Source organism: Pongo abelii, chromosome 6 (assembly GCF_028885655.2).
Source record: "Pongo abelii isolate AG06213 chromosome 6, NHGRI_mPonAbe1-v2.0_pri, whole genome shotgun sequence".
NCBI lineage: Eukaryota > Metazoa > Chordata > Mammalia > Primates > Hominidae > Pongo > Pongo abelii.
The window spans coordinates 135256695-135279799 of record NC_071991.2 but is presented as its reverse complement, the minus strand read 5'-3'; the positions used below and the strand labels follow the sequence as shown (position 1 = coordinate 135279799).

At 44.1% G+C, this 23105-nt stretch overlaps 1 protein-coding gene across 3 annotated transcripts in view; it reads left to right on the top strand.

Annotated features, from left to right (window-relative positions):
• CREB3L2 (cAMP responsive element binding protein 3 like 2) overlaps nt 1-20003 on the top strand; it is a 127647-nt gene extending 107644 nt beyond the window's left edge. For 2 of the 3 annotated variants that reach the window (XM_063725455.1, XM_054558800.2), the window contains 4 exons: nt 9650-9749; nt 10031-10157; nt 12498-12714; nt 14563-20003. In XM_063725455.1, coding sequence (XP_063581525.1) covers nt 9650-9749; nt 10031-10157; nt 12498-12714; nt 14563-14638 — 520 coding nt within the window. In that variant the 3' untranslated portion in view covers nt 14639-20003. 3 annotated transcript variants of the gene reach the window in all.
• The last annotated feature ends 3102 nt before the right edge of the window (nt 20004-23105 follow it).

Here is a 23105-nt window from a genome sequence, read left to right as displayed (position 1 = left end):
TCTCATCCCTGAGAAATCTTGTCATTTTTTCCCACTGGTATAGTTTTCTTCTGCATGAGTGATGCACATACACTGCCCGGCCCATTAGTTGTAGGCATTTGTGGCTCAGTTTGCTCCATTTATTTATTATTTTGTTCTCAGGCTTCTTTAGGGCTGTGAGCTACAGCCTTTCTCCTTGAGCATGGATTTGTAGAATCATAGGAGCTTAGACTTGAGATACATCTTAGATATCATTGTATTGAACTGCTAATCACCTTATTTTACAGAAGGAGAAACTGAGGCCTGGTGGGGTTAAAGTCATCTTAACATTTAGAGGTAGAATGGGGACGAGAACTTGGTCACTTAACTTTTGAACTGGTCCTTACTTTGGTTTCTCTTGCTGCCATACCTCTTGCTCCTTCAAGGACCTTACCCCAGCAAGAGCCAACTTTAGACCTGGACACAAGGGCCCTTGATTTGGACTCAGTGTTTTAGAGGGCCCTGTGCTGGCTCTCTTTTAGCCATGTTCCCCTCCATGGGATGTGTAGTTGGCAGGACCAAGGGGATGCGTCCATCTGGAGCTCTCACCCTAGCCCTCTAGAACTTACTCCGGTACCTGGGATCCTGGAATTCCCTGTCCAAAGGTCTTAGCTCATTTCCAGGGCCTATGTGGACTTCTACCCCAAATCTGTTCTCCGAAGGGCAAACCTGGTGACCAGTGGGCACCCCTGAAGCCAATGGGGTAGACAGAGACAGTTCTTTGGGAGGGCTGCACATGGAGTTTGAACCAGGGCTGGTGTGTGCATGACATCCTTCACAATATGTCAGGTCTGGGATTCAATTTAGCCTTATTTATAGAAGATACGAGATCCCTGGGTCAGAGACAAAGGATTCTATGGCTCAGCAGGCAGTGTGAACAGCAGCATATATGTATCAGTTCTCCTTGCCCCCAGGTGCCAGGACAGATCCAGGTGGATGCTGTGCTCTCAGTGGGGATTGTGTCACAGCTAAGGAAGCCTGAGCTTGGAGAATCCACTGCTTTTATAGCAAGCAATCAATAAGCCTGCTTCTTGCCCAGGGAGAGATATTTCCTCATCTGTCCAGGTTACCAGCTTCATAACAACCTTGAGAGGTGGCCCATCATAAAAGAGCAGTGAGAGCCTTTCCATCTTGGCATCCACAGCAGAATGTGTAGGAACACAAGAAGACCCAAGACACTGTCTCTCTCCAATGGTGTGGAGCAGGCTGAGGCCTGGAGTAATTCTGCTTATGCTACCACATTTTGGCAAGCAGCCCAGGGAAGTCGAAGAATTCTAGTTCAAACCTGGCCATAGAGGGAGCCGGAAGGAGCAGGTGTTGGGCTGCTTGGCTTGGAGAAAACTTAAGATGTGTGGCATGTGGACTTCATTTGTACACTTTCCTCAGACCTCACAGAAGTAAGGGACATGCTTGCCTGACATTTATCTCTATTGTTATCAGAAATAAGAATTCCTTAATCTTTCTCTTTGATCTTCCTCTTAGCTATAGTCTTTCTCTCTAACTCTACTTTTCTTGTTCTTGAAAATCTCTATATCATTCCTATTAAAGGTCTTTCCAGCCAAGTCTACTGGGTTTTGACTGGATTCTGGCTCTCCTGGTCTGTTTGTTTAGCCCACACAGCTGTGTCTGCACTAATTTTGTGTATTTGTTCCCTACACACTATTATGGTTTTCTGTGTGTGGGTTCATCTCTTGTCTTTTAGACTGACAATAACTGGCTGAACCCACCCCCAGCTGCACACAAAGAAGCTATTTGAGGACTGATAAATGACCCAAGTTACTCTACTGTACACTTTTACCTTGGTTTTAATTCACTTTTCATTTCTGCATTATCTCTAACTTCTGGTTGTGTGAAGAGTATGAACTTTCTTTCCATGTGGAAATATTTCAAACTTCAAAGGATTATTGGGTACTAAACTAAGTTCCCCAGAGAGATTAGAAAGGCATTTTGTGTAATTTAGTATAAAGTTCAAAATTCCACAGCCTCAGTTTTTGTTCCTTGGCCAGTGTTTGTTCCTGGGCTGGTAGGTAATATAGCATTTCAGAAATGCCCTCTGGTTCCTACAAAATAAAGAAGCCTCTTGTAATGTAGCAATTAACACAGGAAGAAAAAGGAGAAAATTTATACACTTTTTTTTTTTCATTTAGGCCAGAGCCCCATGAACAACCTTCGAAACTTAAGTAAAAGGCCATAAACATATAGGTATTTACTCAAGTTTTAGGAGTTTCAGCTGATATGGTTGTCTTTTGTGTATGACACACTTTAGTATTTAAATGTCTTTGAGATTGTTCATGATTTTCCTTAAATATCCTTATGAAATGTGTAGAACTTATAATTATTAACATTGTATTCCGCCACCTCCCTGCCCTCCATCCCAGGACTTTGAGGTAGAGGTTTCAGATGTTGGACACCCCTCCTCACCTCAGAACCTCCCGGGCACTAACTCTAGATGTGACTCAGGTGGGGTGGGAAGGGATTCAGGGGGGATTTTGCCTCAGAAGGACATGGATGCTCATCTCTTCCATCATGAGGCCACCTGATCGTCACTTGAGTTTTGTTTTTTTGAGATGGAGTCTCGCTCTGTCACCCAGGCTGGAGTGCAGTGGCGTGATCTCGGCCCACTGCAACCTCTGCCTTCCGGGTTCAGGCAATTCTTGTTCCTCAGACTCCCAGGCAGCGGAGATTACAGGCACACACCACCACACCTGGCTAATTTTTGTATTTTAGTAGAGATGGGGTTTTGCCATGTTGGCCAGGCTGGTCTCAAACTCCTGACCTCAAGTGATCTGCTCACGTCACCCTCCCAAAGTACTGGGATTACAGGCATGAGCTACCATGCCCGGCCAAGTTTTCTTTTCTTTTTTTTTTTTTTTTTTAATTGTGCGCACTAGATAAGTAACACTCAGGCTTTTTTGATTACATTTTATGCAGTGTAAATGGCACACCAGACATACCACATGAACGTGTACGTATACATCATACACCTGACTAATATGAATGCTTCACAAATCGATAGTTCTTTACGGCTTACAATGCCCTCTGATATTGTGTATTCTATTTGATCCCATTTCATTAAAAACATATACCAGTCACAACCCAATTGATTTCACAAACCCACAAATGGTTCATGATTTGGAATTTGGAAATGACTGCTCTAGGTGCTTCCGTAAGGCTGTGAAAAACTTCCTTCATCTCTGAAGGAGGCTGATTTACCCAGGGAATAGTTTACATACATACATATGTGCACACACACATATGTGCACCTGCACACACCACTTCCCAGAGAGTTCCATTTCTAAGATGTGTTATAAGATTTGATGAAAGTATGTCTGGCTGGGCGCGGTGGCTCATGCCTGTAATCCCAGCACTTTGGGAGGCCGAGGCGGGCGGATCACCTGAGGTCAGGAGTTCAAGACCAGCCTGATCAACATGGTGAAACCGCATCTCTACTAAAAATACAAAAAAAATTAGCCAGGCGTGGTGGCACGTTCCTGTAATCCCAGCTACTCGGGAGGCTGATGCAGGAGAATTGCTTGAACCCGAGAGGCAGAGGTTGCAGTGAGCCAGGATCACGCCACTGCACTCCAGCCTGGGTAACAAGAGTGAAACTCTGTCTCAAAAAAAAAAAAGAAAGTATGTCTATGGAGAGGGCCTAAGTTGAAGCTCTCAACACAGCAAATAATTGGGATCCACCACTTTTTTTTTTCCTGGTCCTGGTTTCTGACTCCAGTGAGAAATTAGGTTCCTGAATGTTCAAAGTCCAACATTCAATAACTGATGACTGTTCTCATTCTTTCTTTTGTAAATAAGGAAACACATACAAAAAGCAAAATTAAACCAAAGACAAAGAAAACATGAGACTGTTGATGCATTTCCCAGTTATTGTAAGATTGTGTCTCCCACTCTTGGATTCTTTTGAATGTTTTGCCCAATTTCCTTTGATATGCCTCCCAAGATACAGGGTGATGGTTTATTTTGGGCAAGGCTGGCAGCTGCTTTCCACTGCTCTTTTGCAAGGAACTGCATGAGGATAGCCACTGAGTTTATTTTTACATCTCACCACAGGACAGAATCCACATTTTCAATCAAGTGTTGGACATTCCAATTTAACAAATTGTGAAAAATCTGTTGGCCCAGATAAACATATGCTAAGAGTATTCCTTTCTCTAAATTAAGATTTTGTTCCCGGAAGCCCAAGAATTCATTAAGGCCATAATTAGCCATGATCACTGATGATTTAAAATACAATAATAAAGAGGAAGTTTATACTGAGCTTCATAGGCACCATTGGATCTGTCCTGCGGTTGACTTTTTATAGCTGTAGTTTAAAAATAACTTTTCCATTTCATCTGCTGGCTGCCTTTTCTCCACCCAGCCCTTCACACAAATAGGGTGGGGGCTGTTATCCAAGATCCCATTGCTGCAGGCAGTGGCATCTGTCTCAGTGACATCAGAGAAAGTGCCACATCATCTCAAACCAACATATCAGTTATGAGGTCACAGGCTTTCCCATAAAAAGGACTGGCCTCATCTGTCATCAGTGAGAAGAGACAGCAAGCACTCTTCAAAGATGTATTTGCTTCAGCAAACCCAGAGTTACCCTGGGAGGGGGTATTGGCTCATTATTCCATTAGCTGATGTGTTCAAGGGAATTCATCTGAGTAGCTGCCTAAACTCAGAACTTAACTTGATTAAAGGCACATAGCAGTCATCCTCTGATTGAAACTCAGGTGTCTTTGCCTTTAGAGCCAATCCTCCTGATATATATGCATCAGCTTAGCAATTCTAAAGCCATCTCATCAGCTTTTTTGGTATTTCACAGAGGGACAGGTTTTATATTTTCCACTTTTCTAAATAAAGCCCAGGCTTGACTTCCTGACACCTTAACTAGGCAAGGAGTACCCTTGATTCTTTTATCTATTATCTGCATTTTATCTTTGATGTATCCAGAGAAAATACCGCACAATATTTATTTGCCCTGATGGTTTTTGTGTCATTGTTACTGAAATTTTCTTAGTATGCACCTCCTTGCCATCGGAATGGGTTTTATCGTGGCTCTTCCATCTATGGCTTAGTCTCTTTTAATAGTAATATTTTCATATGTAATGGTGGACATATCAGTTGGGCTGGTGTCAATATCTTATATTTTATAATATAAAATCTACTTAACTAAGACATCCTTTATTATTAATTTTAGTAGGTTATTGATTAGGGTACCATGCTGTACCGTGTTGGAATATACACAAGCTATGGGGTCAGATAGGTTTTGGTTTACATCTTAGGTCTACTTATTAGCTACGTGACTTTGAGATGATTGCTTAGTATTTTAGTGTATGTAGTTCTTGGAACTCAAGTAGTAGACACTCAGTACTCTGTCATTGTTCATTTTCTTTTTTTATGATGAAAAGGAGTGTTTCTGTTGTATGGATGTGTATGAATTTCCCAAACTTTATTGGATCATAGAAGTCTGTTTGGATTCTGGGGATGACTGAGTGAAATGCCTCAGTGTTGCTGATTGATGGGGCCTTGCACATGTTGTCATTTCCACCATCAGTTCCGTTTACTTTCTCCAGCACCAGTAGGAGAAGCAATGGCAAACAGCATATTATTAGTCACTGTCGCGCTTTCCACCAACATTTCGAACTAAAAATGTGTATTTTAAACTACATGTTTGCTCATCTTAAAGAGTTAGATTATAAACTGTTAGAAATCAGGGACTATTAAACAACCATTTTCATTTGCAGTGGATTCAGAATATAGTCATCTTGAGTAGGGAAAGGATGGTCCATGAATGCCAAGCAAAGTGCTGTGCAGTCAGGAAACACCAGCCCTCCCTGCTCTCTCCAGTCCTTCTTAAAGGGTCCTTCTTCCCAACTGGTAGCACTTTACACCTGTAACTGGGGAAAGGGGGATTCCAATTTGAGCCTAAGATATTCTTTCAGTGGGCTTCAGGTGTATCTGGCCTGCTGAAAGTCTGTTTTCAGGAGGAACTGGGGAGCCTCCTAGGAGACTGTTCATCCTCGGGAAAGGGGTACAGGGCCCAGAGATCTCAACCAGAAATTGGAAGGGAGGACTGATTCCAAGTATTGTGTGGAATTTTTTTTTTAAGCTATTCATGCTCTAAGGACCAGGCAAGGGGTAGGGCATGGGCAGGGAGGAAGTACGGGCTGGCTGCTGGTCAATAGGGATTATTGGTAAAAAATGGAAGTGGTCATTCCCCTTTCAAAACAGCTTAAGACTTTGGAGCAAAAGTAACATGCTTTGGTACCATCTGGAAAGGTACTAACTGAAGCCTGGATAGAGAAACGTTACCCCCTCATGCCCAGAGCATAGCTAAACTTCAGCACCTTGAGGCCACCAGCTTACAGGCAGCAGGAGTGTCCAGTGGAAAACTGAGGTGCCCAGGAAAAGTGGCAGCCGTCACTTACAGAAGTAACTCTTGAGCAGGCCAGGGGAACAGGAGACCACTTTTCATAGCTTAGCAGGAAGGAGAGACCCATTCCTACCACAGACAGTGGTCAGCAATAAGAGGAAAGGGTTTGAGCCATGTGGTCTTATCTGTGGGCTTACCTGTAAATTTGCCCAAGGACTTGAAGAAATATCAGCAGAGAGAACCCAGCAAGGGCTTTGGGGCTGGCATTACAGGTGGTAGACAGTCAAATATATGCTACGGCCAGTGATATCTCGCTGTGAGAATGAATGCACACTCAGGAAGTGGCAGTGCAGAAGGAAAAGGCAGCTGTGCTGTTGGGTAGGAAGGGAATTTTCTGGGGAAGTCCTGGGAGAACAGAGAAAAAGTTTCATGAGGAAGGAAAGGTGCTGCATCATAGAACCATTTAGTTGCAAACTTTCTTTAAGTAGAATTTAATTATGCTGTTGAGTATTTCTCAGCATTAAGTAAACATACAAAATGCTTTTAAAGAAAATGGTGCTGGGCACAAGTGGCTCATGCCTGTAATTCCAGCACTTTGGGAGGCAGAGGCGAGAGGATCGTTTGAGCTCAGAAGTTCCAGACGAGCTGGGCAACAAAGTGAGAGACCCTGTCTCTACAAAAAATAAAGAAAAGAAACTTAGCTGGGCATGATGACTCATACCTGTATTCCCTCCCAGCTACTCAGGAGGTGAGGCAGGAGGATTGCTCGAGCCCAGGAGGTTGAGGCTGCAGTGAGCTGTGATCACACCACTGCACTCCAGCCTGTGCGACAGAGCAAGACTGTATCTCCAGAAAAAAAAAGAAAAAGAAACAAAAATTGTACCTGAATACATTTAAATATAAACCAGGTCTAAACTACATTCAGTCATACTTCTATATAACCAGAAACAAACAAAAATGTACGATTAAGTACAAAAAAAGATCTTCACATTAAATAGAACTTAAATTAGTGATATTAACTAATAGAATGAATGATTTTGTGTTGCTTCAATTAAAATCACTATACCTGGGGAAAATGTCATGTAGATGGAACCGCATAGAAGTTTTTTTTTGTTTTTTTGTTTTTTTGAGACGGAGTCTCACACTGTTGCCTGGGCTGGAGTGCAATGGTGCAATCCCAGCTCACTACAACCTCTGCCTCCTGGGTTCAAGCGAGTCTCCTGCCTCAGCCTCCCAAGTAACTGGGATTACAGATGCCCACCACCATGCCCAGCTAATTTTTTATGTTTTTAGTAGAGATGGGGGTTTCACTATGTTGGCCAGGCTGGTCTCAAACTCCTGACCTCGTGATCTGGCCACCTCGGCCTCCCAAAGTGTTGGGATTACAGGCGTGAGCCACCGTGCCTGGCCCGCAAAGGAGTTTTGAGTCCAGAAAACATCTACTCCGTGTGCTGAGGGCTGCTCCAATTCACCCACCACTCCTAGCCATTTAAACTGCTGAAAGCAAAACCATTCTTTTGGCCAACCTGTCCTTAATTTGCTTAAATTGGGAGAACCTTTTTCATTGATACTAGCTGGGGGCGAAGGTGCAAGCCCAGGAAAAATCTGCTTGTCCTTCTAGCACCTGAATGCTATTCGGGGGTAGACTGTGATGAGAAGCAAGTTATCTGCGAAAGCCCACAGCGTTCTGTGAACAAATGATTTGATGATGTTTTCCAGTGAACTTATGTGGCTGTCTAACATTGTTACATCACAGCACACATTTTCTGAGAATCCTTGAGACCCAAGAGAAAGCATCTGCTCATAAAATCTTTCCACTTTGCCATATGCACTGGGTTTGGGGGTGGGGGATGAGGATGAGGAGGAGCTTCAACTCTTTACGCCACTCACAGGGAACTCTTCCCGGGGTTCTAACTCAGGAGGGTGTGTTATCAGATCCTTTTCTATGCCTTGCAATGTTCAGAATTTGCAAAGAATTTTACCATCTGCTCTTTCTGTGTGCTGATGTCACACAGAGCAGAGTATATAAGACTGTTCTTATCCCTCAAACTTTGCCTTTTAAGGAGAGGCACAGTTGTCCAATTTTAGGGATAAAACGTCTCTTTTTTTTTCTGCTCTTGCTCTCCTGTCTTTTTCCTGGAGAAAGGCTAGAATCTGTTTCAAAGGATGGTTTTAACGACCCCTGACTCTGGGCGTGAGGGTCCAGTTGAGCAGGCATCTTTGTTCTTTCATATGTTGGCTTCGTTTCTGACTCTGGAGGTGCTGTGAGCCTTTAAGAACCGTAGGCTTGAGCTGCAGGTGGCTGTTTGCCTCTCTGCCTTAAACAGAGCCGTTCTTGTTTTTCCTCTCCTTCTTTCTCTCTCTCTCTTCTAACCTGCCTGTGAATGCCTGTTACTCTGTGTTGGCATTTCCAGTCACAGCCCCCACCTCTGGCCACTCCTTCTGTTGTTCTCTGCTGGTCATTTATTATTTTTCCTTCTCTTTGCCTTTGTCCCTTTTTTATGTTTTTGTCAATGTTTTTTCTCATCTCTTGGTTAAATGAGTTCTTCTTTTAATCAACATTTTCTTAGTCTGTTCAGGTTGCTATAACAAAATGTCATAAACGAGGTCACTTATAAACAACAGAAATTGATCTCTTACAGTTCTGGAGGCTGGGAAGTCCAAGATAAAAGTGTTGGGAGATTCAGTGTTGAGCGAGGGCCTGCTTTCTGGTTCACAGAAAGCAGCTTCTTGCTGTGTCCTCTCATAGTGGAAGGGAAGCACTCTAGTCTTTTCAGCTCCTTATAAGGGCACGAATCCCATCAATGAGGGCTCCATTTATGACTTAGTCATCTCCCAAAGGTGCTGCATCCTAATACCGTCACATAGAGGACTGGGTTTCAGCATAAGAATTTGGGAGAGACACAACCATTCTGACTTTAGCCACCATCCAATCAGAGTGTTCCTTTTCCTTTGTTCTCAATCAATGAGAAACAAGCCACAGCCTGTCAGGGTAATGTGGAGGCAGTTACCTCTAACTCAGGGCAGTGCAAGGACAGGACCTTCAAGTGTGAAGGCTGATTCTGAGCCCCAGTGAGCTCTGTGACAATGGTGCTAGAAGGTACTGGTGTTCGTATCTTCTTCCAGAGGAAACTGTCCCTTAGGGCTCTGTTGAAATGCGGGCACAAAGGCAGGGCGACCTTCCTGGGTCACATGGGGAGATCAAAAAGCATCTCTTGTCTGTCAGACTCCCTTCACGGCTGTTGTTATCATTGGCAGGACTCTCCTTCAGCAACTCCAGAAGCTTCAGACTTTGGTGATGGGCAAGGTTTCTCGAACCTGCAAGTTAGCCGGCACGCAGACTGGCACCTGCCTCATGGTGAGCTTCCCAGCAGGGTAGCACAGTGACCGCCCCTGGCCTGGCCCTTGTCTCCCCTCTCCCTCTGCTTGCCAAGGCCAAGTGCTGTGCTGTAGGAGAAACCACATGGAGGAACTCCACTCTGAGGCTGTTCCTCGGTGAGGCACTCTGGTGATGTGACCCATGGGTGCAGTCCACTGGCATGAAGAGGAGAGTCTGTGTCCCTGGGTATAAAGCTGTGCTGTGCAGAGCCTGGAGTCCACAGCCCCTCGTGTTCTCTCTCCCCTCTTTCTCTCCCACAGGTTGTGGTGCTGTGCTTTGCCGTTGCATTCGGCAGCTTCTTTCAAGGCTACGGGCCCTATCCTTCTGCCACCAAGATGGCTCTGCCCAGCCAGCATTCCCTGCAGGAGCCCTACACAGCCTCCGTGGGTAAGACAGCACGTGGCAACTTGGGCAGAGTCTTGTTTTATTTCCCTAGAGCTGGGTTTCTCAGCCTTCCAAAAGGAATCTTCTGTGAAAGTCCATTGTTTAAAAAGTGGTAAAAGTGGAGCTTCTCCCTTTGAAGAGGCAAGTGGGGGTTCCCCTGGGGCCCCTCATCCACTGGACTGAGGCATCACTGGGAATTCTCCAGAGCTTGAAAGAGCACAGTTTGCAAACTGCTGTTCTAGACTGTGTTCCCTGATCCATTCTGACATCTAATTTTTGAGTTCTGTTAAGGGAGAGGGAAGTAGATGAGGGAAAGAGTCTGTTGCTTTCTGTGATGTTTTAAGAGAACTGCTGTGTTTCTGCCTCCACTGAGTGGAATTGTATGAGTAATGTAATGTAATGTGTATAGTAAGGGCTTGTAAAGTGAAATTAAATAAGCAGCAAGGTCAGGGCCGGGCGTGGTGGCTCACGCTTGTAACCCCAGCACTTTGGGAGGCCAAGGTGGGCGGATCACAAGGTCAGGAGATTGAGACTATCCTGGCTAACACAATGAAACCCCGTTGCTACTAAAAAATACAAAAAAATTAGCTGGGGGTGGTGGCGGGCACCTGTAGTCCCAGCTACTGGGGAGGCTGAGGCAGGAAAATGCTGTGAACCTGGGAGGCGGAGCTTGCAGTGAGCCAAGATCGCACCACTGCACTCCAGCCTGGACGACGGGGCGAGACTCCATCTAAAAAAAAAAAAAAAAAGAATCAGCAAGGTGAGGAGTTCAAGACCAGCCTGGCCAATCTGCTGAAACCCCGTCTCTACTAAAAATACAAAATTAGCTGGGCGTGATGGTACATGCACCTATAGTCCCAGCTACTTGGGAGGCTGAGGCAGGAGAGTGGCGTGAACCGAGGAGGCGGAGGTGGCAGTGAGCCGAGATCGTGCCACTGCACCCCAGCCTGGGCGGCAGAGCAAGACTCCATCTCAAACAAACAAAAAGAATCAGCCTGTTTTCCAAAACCTTATGCCCAAGATCTAGAGAATATGGGGACTCAGGTGTCAGATAAGAAGCGTACGGTGTTCTCACCTAGAAATAAAGAGATGGTGAGTAAGGAATACACACACAAATTCACACCTACACCTATAGGAACAGGCGTGGGGTTAGGCAGTACAGTAGTCCCCCCTTATCTGAGGTTTTGCATTCTAAGCTTTCAGTTACCTGTAGCCAATGAACATACCTGCAGTTACCTTAAAATAGCTGAATACACTATAATAAGAAACATTACCTGCAGTCAATGAAAATACCTGCAGGTATCTGAAAATAGCTGAGTATACCACCATAAGAAATTCTGAGAGAGAGAGGCCACGTTCATGTAACTTTTATTAGAAGATATGGTTAGAATTATTCTATTTTATTATTATTGTTAATTTCTTACTGGGCCTAATTTCTAAATCAAACTTTATCATAAGTACATATGTATAGGAAAAGGCATATGAACCCTACATGCTATATGCCCATCTATAAACCCTATATGGTTTTTCCTATACATATATACCTTATACCATATATATAGGGTTCAGTCCTAGCTTCGGTTTCAGCCATCCACTGGGGGTCTTGAAACGTATTCCCCATGGATAAGGGAGGACTACTGTATTGGATTTGGGAGAGGGAGAATTTTGCCATTTTGAAATGTCTGTGGTCTTCACCAGGTATAACAGAAGTGCCAGCATTCCAATTAAATAATTTCAGTGGCCTGTTGAGAATTTTCCCCCCCAAGGAACTATCTCTCTAAATTTAAATGGAAGCATAGTTTCTATGTCATGGAAAATTGCTACAGAGCCATCTAGCTGTGTGACTGTCCTATAAAACAAAGGAGATTGTCTCTATCCTTTGATTTATGGCTTTGTGTCTCCTCTTCACTTTCTAAATGAAATGCCCTGTACCTCATCCCCCTGCCAGACCTACTCACTGGTAATGCTGCTTCTTTTAGCTGGGTCTGGACATCTCCAAGTATTCCACTCCCATTCTCCATGAATCATTTTCCCTAGATGGTTATGGGTGGTAAGGGGGGGCAGTTTCATATTTTCAAAGCAGTGGGGGTGGTAGTTTGCCTTGTGTTTATTTGATTTTCTATTGTTCTTCCAGCACTGTATAATTGGTATAATTTTTCAATGCACAAACTCCGAAGCTCTAAAGTCTTTATAGAAAGCCAAATCCCTGTTGGCACCCATGGTTCTGGGCAACGAGAACACACACATTGTCATCTGCCACCAGCCCTGAGCACCTGGAGTGAGGGGATGTGTTGGACCCCTGTGGTCTTTTGCTAACACCTTGTTATTCTGCTCTGTCCTCAGTGAGATCCAGGAACCTGCTGATCTACGAGGAACATTCTCCCCCAGAGGAGCCGTCCAGCCCGGGCTCCGCTGGGGAGCTGGGGGGCTGGGATAGAGGTTCCTCCCTGCTCAGGGTGTCAGGGCTGGAGTCCAGGCCGGATGTGGATCTTCCCCATTTCATTATCTCGAATGAGACCAGCCTGGAGAAGTCAGTGCTTTTGGAGCTGCAGCAGCACCTGTGAGTCATAGAGACACAGGGCCAACTCCTCTAGTGCACTGATGGTGGGTTATGAGTCAGCAACCTGGGATGTGAGGTTGAGACTCTCCATAGGCCTGGTTCAGTTCCTCAGCTCTCTCAGGACCTATTTCCAGGACCTGGGACTGCAGAGAGTCTGTTGCTGGCCAACAGTTGCCCTAAGCAGAGATGGGGAAAGCCAGGGTGAGCTCCCCTATGTCTGCTGCATCAGCCGGGAGCTGGCGTGGTAGCACCAAGAAGTGGGGGAAGGGATTCAAGCCCTTTCCCCACTGTCTCCATCCTCCCTTCCAAGCCACACGAGTGAATGCACAGCCCAGGTAACCACAAGGTGTTTACTGTGCAAATCCAGCTTTAAGACATGTTCTGTGGCTTCAGCTAGGGAGTAGATATATATTGTGCTATATGTTAATATATGTTTATGATTTACATGTAAATACACGTGTTAATTAAAACTATACATATTATAGTTTTATACTTATAGATGTATGTTGAGTGGTACCATTTAAGAGGCACTGGGCACGCATTTCCATATTGAGAACAACATCTATTTGGCTCCAATTCTGCATGAGTTGTTTCTCAGTTTCTGGGAAAAGTCCCTTTGTAAACATAAAGGCTTATGCGACTGCACGGTATTGTTATTGTGATAGGGGAGGTCCCTGGGCCTGCATGCATGCTCCTGGTTACGTGTGACATGGTTGGTGATTTAGCTGAACTCTGCTCCTTTGCCTCCCAGAAATGAGGCCATTCCGATGTAAATGGGAAAGATTTTGTTTCAGATTCTTCAGCTTTCATCCCCTAATTCTGCAGGGGAAGGTTTATAATGAAGTACTTTATGTAGATTATACATACATATTTAACATTTACTAGCACTTACTATTTTAAGCACTTTACAGATGTGAGGCAGGTTGAGTATCCCTTAGCTGAAATGCCTGGGACCAGAAGTGTTATAGATTTCAGATTTTGGAATATTTGCATTATACTTAACAGTTAATCATCCCTAATCCAAAAACGCAAAATGCTTCAGTGAGCATTTCCTTTGAGTGTCATGTCAATGCTCAGAAATTTCTAGATTTTGGAGCATTTTAGATTTTAGATTTTTGGATGAGGGCTACTGAAACAGTATCATACAAATCCTTTTAAGTATCCCAAGGCATCATTATTATTCCCGTCATAGAGAAACTTCCTGATGTAGCCACCGCTGGGATCTCTACAAGACCCAGCTGCCTGCTTACTTGGCTCTGGACATAGTTTCTCTTCTCTCAGCTAAGCTGTTCAAGGCCCCCTCCAAATCCCATTTGTTCTGTGATGTCTCCTAGATAACAAAGCCTCCTAGCCCTCCTCTGAATGCCTAGAGATTTTCCAGGTTGTTGCACAGTTTAATAATGTATTTATTTTCTGTTATGGATTATTATTTCAAATTAACTCATTGTTAAAAATCTTTATCTGGATTATAAGCTCTTCTAGGCCAAGGATCAGCTCTTATCATTTTATTTTCTCCTTCCCTGAGTTTAACATAGGGCTAAACATCCTAAGTAAATAGAATAATTTAATGCATCCATAACAGATCAATATCAAGCCACCATGATTATCCTTAGTAGGGTTGGGATGCCTTGGGTGTAGATAAAGGTAAGAATGTGGACTAGTGGAGAGGCTGGTAGCAGGGGACTTTGGAAACGGAGAATTGCTTCTAGGAGAGAAAAGGACAAGAAACATGCCCAGGCGGTCTCACCAAGTTGCAACCCCTGAATGATTGTATCACACTACAAAGCATGAGAATTGTAGCTAACAGCTGGTGCCTAATACTTCTTTTTCCTTTTAATGACTTCACAGGGTCAGCGCCAAACTGGAGGGGAATGAAACACTAAAAGTTGTAGAACTCGACAGAAGAGTGAACACCACTTTCTAAAGAGGCTGCCTGCACCCCCTCCCTTTCCCTTAACTCTACTTTTACATCCCCAAACTACCTTTGTCATCAGCTTTTCCTCTTTGCCACTGGATCTTCATGAAGACGTGGGCAAGCATTAGTGGCTTCAGATGGGAGGCCAGCCTGGGACTTCCCTGCAGTGAGAGAGCATCTCCCCGTGGTCCACGCCCCTCCTGTGCAGAAGGGAGCCTGCATCCCTCCCTTCCTTTCTCTTACTGCCATAGGAAATTATTTTAGGGGTTGGAGGTGGGACAAGCAGGCTTGTTTCCACCAATAGTGCCAAAAAGATACTGCCTAATGTGCACCTGTGAGGTGTAACCCCCCCTTTGGAGACGAGATGGCTCTTGTTCAGTCAAGACCCCAGACTCTGGCCACAAAAATGCCATGATGCCTGTTGGTATTTGGCAAAGCACTGACCCATGTCCTCCCTTGCTCGCACTGGGGTCTCTGGTGTGAACACCCCCGACAGCAGCCCTCCGCCCACTCTGCCCCTTGGGAGCCCTCGCTGGATCGTCTCGTCTCCTGCACCAGCACTGGCAGGCGAGGGCTCTCGTTCATATTCTCAGGCCGCAAGTGCAATGCCTGAGGGGATCAGGCTTTTCTACTCCAGGCAAACCTGCCCCATCTTGTCGCTTTTAGGACCTCCCGCAACCTGGTTCCCCACACATCCATAGTTCTGCCTCCCTGGCTTCTCCTCCCCACTTGTAAATAGTATTTATTAGCTTGCCGAGGCTTCCTGCTAGCAACCACACTGAAGAGATCGATGCCTCCTTTCAAGCTAGCCAAGTTTTCTGCGAGCCTTCAGAGCTAGGAGGGCACCCTAGGCTCTGGGATCCCCTGTCTTTCCAGACAATGTTTTGTTTCCTTTCCTTTGTTTTTTCTTTTAACTGGAATAATTACCATTGAAAAAGAAGTTCCCTTGAGCATGTATGTGTCTGCCTCTAGGATGAGCTCAGAGCAAGAGATGGCACAATGTCTCACTCAGGCCCGGGGTTCCCTGGCCACAAGCTTTTTCTATCCTGTTTTCATGACAGAGAAGGGAAGCCCTGTTCCTGACAACAGACATTTCAGACAACCTTGCTGGCTTTCCACACCTGCATGGCCCCCTCCTCCCTCCACACTTCCACTTTGTCCTCCTCGTCCCCTGCCTCAACAAAGCACGGTGGGGTAGGCGACATTTGTGTATCCACATTCTTACCTTTGATAGTCAGGTTTGGCTACTTTGCAGCTCACCCAAAGAGATACAACCTAACCCCCAACCTACTTTTAGTTTTTTTTTTTTTGTTTATTTTTATGGTTAAAAGTAACTTTTGTAGTTTAAAAAAATCTTTCCTCTTTCATATAAATAAGAAGTGGAAATTGCCTTTTTATTGTGTAATGTAGAAAACCCTCAAGTGTTTTTTCCGAGCTTGGGAAAGATTTTGTGTAGGAAATATGCATAGAGTTTGTATTTTATTTTTATTAGCAGCTGAAATGCCTTTGTTTTTGGCTTCTCTCTCTCTCTCTCTCTGTCTCTCCTTCTCTCTGTCCCCCCCCGCCCCCAACCCACACGTCATCTGCATTGTTATTGGAGCCTGTACTTAGAGGGATTAAGCCCACACCCTGGCTTCCATTCCATATCAGGTACAGGATTTGATGTTATTAACATTTGTCGTCATACCTCATAAGCCGGTCCCTGCCTTGTCTGTCTAGGCCCATTTGGGGCTCCCTGTGAGTGATTCCCCTCTCTCTGCTATGCTGGAGATGGTTCCAGCCTGGAAAGCCGCCAAGTTCATCTTCTCGCTGTGAGTGGAAGCTGGATTGGGCCCCCGTAGTCCTGGCAGCCCTGTTGTCTGGAGGGTTCTTGTTGTCCCTCACATTAGCCAGGGCGGAGACTGTCTGGGCTGTGCAGGAGGAGGGTTGCTAGCAGGTTCTGCTTCTGCTTCTCTCTGCTCCACTGTCTGCAGCCCAGATCCTGTTGGGCCTGGCTGGTATCTGGTGACCATGGGCCTCCACTGATCCATCCCTCTCTTTTAAACTGTCAGGTCATTGTCAGGCATAGGCAGCCTATAGGGCCCAAAGAAGGCAAAAAGATAAGATTTACTTAAGTAGCATTTGGGCAATGAGGAAGGAAAGGTTTCAAATTTAAGGGCAGAAGTGAGAGAATGAGCCAGCCCACGTACCTGCTGCAACTGAACCAGACTGGGTTTTCAAGGCTCCCAGACGTAGAGTAGGAAACGTGCTCTTCTAAATGAGGAGGGGGAAGATAAAGGAAACTTCTAGCCCCTGTCCTTAGTGCTTTGAGGATTTTATTTTCTCCCTTACTACCCTTGCTTGACATCACTCTCTCTAGACCTCCAAACAGCAGAACTCTTGGGAAACTGTCCTTCCAAAACGGAATCTATGTAGAAAATGGGACATTAGGCAGAGAGCTCAGATGGCCCTTTTAAGGGGGCTCCAAGAACCAACATCACTGCTCTTTTAGATAAACCTCTGCCCTCTACTCCTTGCTTGAGTGAGTTAAAGGAACTAACAGTTGTCCCTTTAGGAGGACAAAATGGGGTCAAGAGGACACAGAAGAGTTGTATAGCACCAGATTGGTTCCAGATAATTAATGGATGTGTGCACATTTTCTGTTCAGGGATTAAGAGCAGAATATCAGTGGATTTGTTTTCCCCACCAAGTGGCCTCTTCGACTAGTCATTAACTTATGGTTAGCTCTAAAGATTTCAAATAGTGGCAGACATTGTCTTCTGAATGTAAGTTTTGAGAAATACGAGTCTGTCAGAGCGACCATAAGCCATAAAGAGTCAATCTCTTAATTATATTTTTCATCATGTAAACAAGTTTCCCATTTCCCTTTCTTAGATTGCACCAGTGAAGGAGATGTTTCACAAAGATTCAGAGAACTAATTTTTCACTGGATAAGACCTGAGTAACCCAGACCCCTACTGTGGTTCTTTTCACAGCCCTCGACTTTGCACTTAAAAAGGGATATTGTAAATGAAAGGCTGCAGTGCCAGTTTTAAGAAAGAATTTCTGTGAAGTGTGAGGACTCTGGAGTCTAGCTCACATAAAGAGAGTGTTATATAAAAATCCGACAGCTGAACTAGGTTGCTCTTTTCTGGCAGGGAGTGGGGATGAGATTTGACACCAATATGGGCCAAATTAGATAACCTTTTGGTTAATATAAATGATTTTGATTTGGAGGCCTAATTTGTAGATTGTGAAAGCAGCTTTTAGTTCAACTTATTCACAGACCCCTTATAATTACCGTGTTTTTTTTTTCTTCCTAAATCAGTTCAGCTTGTGAATCTTACGTGCCCATAAAGTTGGGATGTTGAATTGGCTCTTCTTTGTTCTGGCAGTGAGTCAGTGTCCAGCATTTTTTCGTAAGTGTTTTATTAAAATTGTTCTCCAGCGTTTTATGGCTCCTCCCTCCCATGTCCTCAGACCCAGCAAAAGCGTAGAGGCAGAATCAGAGGCCTCTCCAGGCCAGCTCCTCTGCACACATGTCATACGAGGTGTGAATTTGAGCACAGTCCAGAAATGGAGACATCCCACCCCCAGTTGAATAATGGCCCATTCATGCCAACCTTGCCAACACGGAGAGGGCAGAGATGCACTAGAAGACCTTCATCCTCCCCTTCATCTGTCCCAAGTCACTACCGTTGGTTCTGTTGAAGCCAGTCTTTAAGAAACCTGGGTTAAAGACACCAGCACTTCTGCTCGCTGGGCTGGCTGGACCTGTGAAGCCGTGGGCAGGTAGTGCCCTCTTGAGAGTCATTTTATTTGGCCACCTTCAGCTGAGACTATCCATAGACACATGCTAGGATAGGCCCCGCTGGGAGGGCAGTTACAGGAGAGAGTAGGTGGTGACGTGAGGGCTGTGAAGGATCCAGAGACAAGACTTAGATGTTTCGTTCATTCACTCATTCATTCAGTTACTCCTAAGACTTTTCAGTTTCATAAGGAAGAGTGTTACCTGAGGCCCTAGGGAATATTGGGGAATAGAAGGGATTGAGGAAACATTAATAGTAGTTACTCAAAAGACCCAAATGCTTATACTTCTCTCTCTGACACACACACACATACACACACACACACACACACACGCACATTCCTCCCTTACATGCTCATTTGTGCCTTAAACATACCTTATATATAAATCCAGGATGACTGAGGAATCCCTCGTCGCTGGGAGATTTTGTATATATTCTTTTATTATTAGATTGAGGTGGGTGTGGGGGAAAGAATTTTTTTCCAAAGGCTCAAAAGTGGTTTCCTAAAAGTGAGCCACTATCAGATTTGCGCATCAGGAGAAAAGGAATAGGGTTACGTCCATTAGGAAAATCCCAGTTTGCAGGAGTGCAATCACATCAAAAAAACAACCAGCCAGGATTAAAGGTATTATAAATCCTCATAGCGGAACATTTCTCAGGGCAAAGGAACCTGGCCCATGTGAAGATTAATGTTCCATGCCTTTGTGGTCAAAGGGTCAGCACTTACCACAGGAAAAAACTAGGTGTTGTTTTGTTTTGTTATTTTGGACAACGTAAAATTCAGGAATGTTTTATTTAGCCTTGGTTTCTAGAAGGAAGGGAAATAATATTTCTTGAGCATTTACTAGGGTGTTGGGTGCTGTGCTAAGTAAGTTTTAAGTCTTTCAGTTTTGTAGATACAGAAAACAAGGGTGACTCTTTACCACAGGATGAATAAAGAACTAAGTAATATGGGAAATGCAACAATTTCTGGACTAGCTGAGCCGATTCCTTCCTGTGAGCACACTGTAAGCTTTCAAGTTCTCTGGGCAGGAATTACAGCACCTGTCCCCTGCAATGACCCTGCTGTGCGATGCTCATCGCTTCCCTTCATGCTGGAACAGCCCCCGAGGTGTCCATCTCCTATCTTTTTGTTCCAATCTTCTGTGAGTTCCAGCTAGCAGGCTTTACATCTGGGGAAAGGAAAACCAGGGGTTTTAGCTCTGTTCTCTGCTCCCATCCTTTGCTCACCAGCTGAGTGAGAACATGAACTTTTTGCACCATGTACCCATGGTTTATACTACTTAGAAAATCACCTTTTCAAATAAAACACTTTATGAGTTCATAGAGAACACCAGCACTCTTTGACAAAACTGTGAGTGACCCTTTTTAAACAATGCTGAGCAGACCCTGGGCTATAATCAACGGTGAGCTTTAATGTCTATGCTGACAGTTAGGTTTTGCTCTCTTTTGTAACAGGTTACGTAGACCAGCAGTGTTTAAATCTAAATACGTTGTGAGTCTGTTATCTGTCCTATCGCGTTTTTTAAATGACTTTTTATTCTTTATCATAGCTAAGTAAATACCAAAAAAAAAAAAAAAAAAAAGCTTTGTAGGACACTTGTACTTAGTTTGGGAAAAAAAAATAAATTGAAATTGTTATGCTTTTGTATTTCCATTTCTTGCAAATAAATATTTTTTCTTAAATAGTAAGATGTTGCCCAGTCTTTACAATCTTGGTACTAATTTGAAAAGCATGTTTTTTTTTTTTTTTTTTTTTTTATGAGCATGGGTTTGTTCATGTGTGCCGAACCGTTCTTTCCTGGATATCTACTTGTCCTGAAAGAAGAGCCTCAAACCAGCAATCGGTATGTTATATAGGACTGAATCCAAGCCTTAGTTGGAGGAATATTGAGAATGTAATTGTTTTTTCAGGCAGCCACAGGAAGAAAAACAGTATCCTCTAGAGACTTATGCAGCATGACTGTTATTTTTGTTGTCTCCTCTAACTATTCCCTAACTAGATTTCAACTGTCTGTGGATTTGATTTTGCTTTCCCCATCTCTGGTTGCTTGAGAAAGATCCTTTGGACTTGAGCCAGAAAGGAATGATCCTTCTTCCTTCGAACAGTTGCAGAGGATGTCTAACAGATTCATGCTCCAGAAATTCTGATGAAATGGTTGATAAAGGTCAATGCACTCAAGCAGAGTAATCTTCATTCCATTACAATGTCTGAATCCAAATGTAGCTTTCTTCACTCAGAGAGTGGGGGCTTCGTTTAGTCTCAGACTGATTTGGGATGTTAGAGACTAAGGCCAGGGACTGTGCTTACTTGGAAAAAAAAAAACCAAAACATGGGATTTTTTTGTTTGTTTGTTTTGTGTTTTTTTTTCCTTAGCAGCGTGCCCAACCCTGCCCTGGCCTTGAGAGTACATTAATCTGCTCTATCTTGTGCTCTTCAGAGCATCTTGACCTTCTGTTGTTACACAAGGGGGCCTTTCCCTTCAGAGGCTTTCATTATCATGCCCCACTCTTTCTTTTATGGGGAGCCTATTTCTGAAGCCCCTCCACCCCCCAATATGCTGATATCTTTTCAGCGTGTGGAGAGGGCAAATACTCACAGATCTCAGAATGTTCTGTATTAATCATGCCTTTCCATTTTCTGAATTTCTAATGCTTTGACATCTAGGGCCTTGCCGACCCTGGAGGGACCGCCCGTGTGAGGGCTAGCCCATTCCTAGCTTAGGAGCATGCCTTTCATATACAAACCGACCTGGATCCCATAGCCCAGCCACCTCCTCTGTAGCCTCTCATACTCTGGGCCACTCTCCCCCTGCCCTAGGTACCCTAGGGCCAGGTACCAGACAACTAGAGACAGTCTCTAACCCCGCAGCCTACTGAAATTATTCAGACTAGCCAATCCAAAACCTGTGTACCCTGTGTTGCCTGTTTTTTCCTGCATAAACCACAATAAAAGCCCTTGCTCACATTTTGCCTTCATTCCTCCTGCTTCTTGAGCCACCCTGGTGCTTCCCCAGATGGGCTTGCATGACATCCCCTCTCCTCTTGGGAACTATGAGTAACAAGCTGTCTTTTCTTTTCAATGACCTCACCATCCCCAAATAATCGTACCATAAAAATCTGCTGGCCTCACCATACCCGAATAATCATACCATAAAACCTACATTTTAAAATGAATATCAAATGAGAGGCTGATCCCAGACTCATGGGCATCTGGGGTTTCACAGATGGGCCTGCTGTGATTTAGTTTGAGGGAATACAGATCTATTATCTCTTTGCACACTGGTTGCCACTTTTGTTCTGGAGAGGAAAAGTGAGATCTCTAGGGAGTAGTGTGGCTTGTTCATGGGAAGAGAAAGCAGTGTCTAAAACCCTAGTCCTATGCTCAGGTTCCAAGTAAAGTCATACTTGATATCTCTGAGAATGAGTGCCATAGAGGCAAGGGAACACCTGGATACAGTGGGGGGAAGAAACAAGTGGGACTCAGAAGACAGAGGTGTATGGGTTCTTGCACTAGTTATACCATTAACTTGCTGGCCTGGAAAAGGAGACACTTACTGAGTGCCTACGATGTACCAGGAAGTTCTCATGAATTACCTCGAACTCCTGGGTTCAAGTGATCTTCCCACCTCAGCCTGCCGAAGTGTTGGGATTATAGGCATGAGCCACTGCACCAGGTCAGTTTTCGTGAATTATCTATGATATTTAATTCCTCCAAAATCTTTGTGGGGATACATATACCACCTTTTACAGTTGAGGAAACTGGAGTTCAAAAAGAGTAAGAAACTTACTCAAGACCATCCAACAAATCAGCTGCGGATGAGAGGTTGAGTCTGGGTTGACACCAAGTCCACATTCTTCGAACTACCTTCCACAAGGTTGTAGGGCATTTAAAAATTATAGGTTAACTTTTCCACATTCAAAGGATTTTCATAAAACTCCAGATTTCCATCTTCTCTTGAAAGACTGAGAGACACAGCAACTTCAAGAGCTGAAAGGTATCGGCCCCCCGGGATGGCATTGTCATTTCTGGTGGCCACATTTCCCCACACCCAAGCTGGTTCACTCATTCATGGTACTTACCTAGTCCTTCTGTCATCTGAATTCACTGCCTCTGGTTTAGGTGGTGGCTAAATTTTGGGGAGCAGCGAGAAGGAATAAAAGCAAAGATCCTCTGTCAGTGATGGAACTAAGAGGTGGGGAGGGCGGTTAGTTTCATCCTCAGAGGCCTGAGCAGGAAGGCAGCTCGGCTATTTGCTGTGGGGTAATCTGCACATTGGAGACCTCTCTTCTCACTACCTGAAAGAAAAATTGAAGTTTGTGGTCTGGTCTGGTCTTCCTATTCTCAAAGATGAATATTCATTAATCTCAAAAATTATATCAAATAGATAAACTACATGCATACACATAAAACAATTCCCTCACCCATAGATAACTCACATGTATACATTGGTGCATATTTCCAGACTCCCAATAAAAACATGAATATGAATATAAATGAGTATTTACATATTTAGTTTTTTAATAAAAAAATCGTTTTGGACGCATTGGTTTTATGACTTATTTTTCTCCACCAGTGTATCATAAAATCATTCTATGGGAATCAGTATTAATCTACAGCAACATTTGTATTATCTGAATACTATATTATTTTATATAAATTATTATAATTTATTATATAACATTGG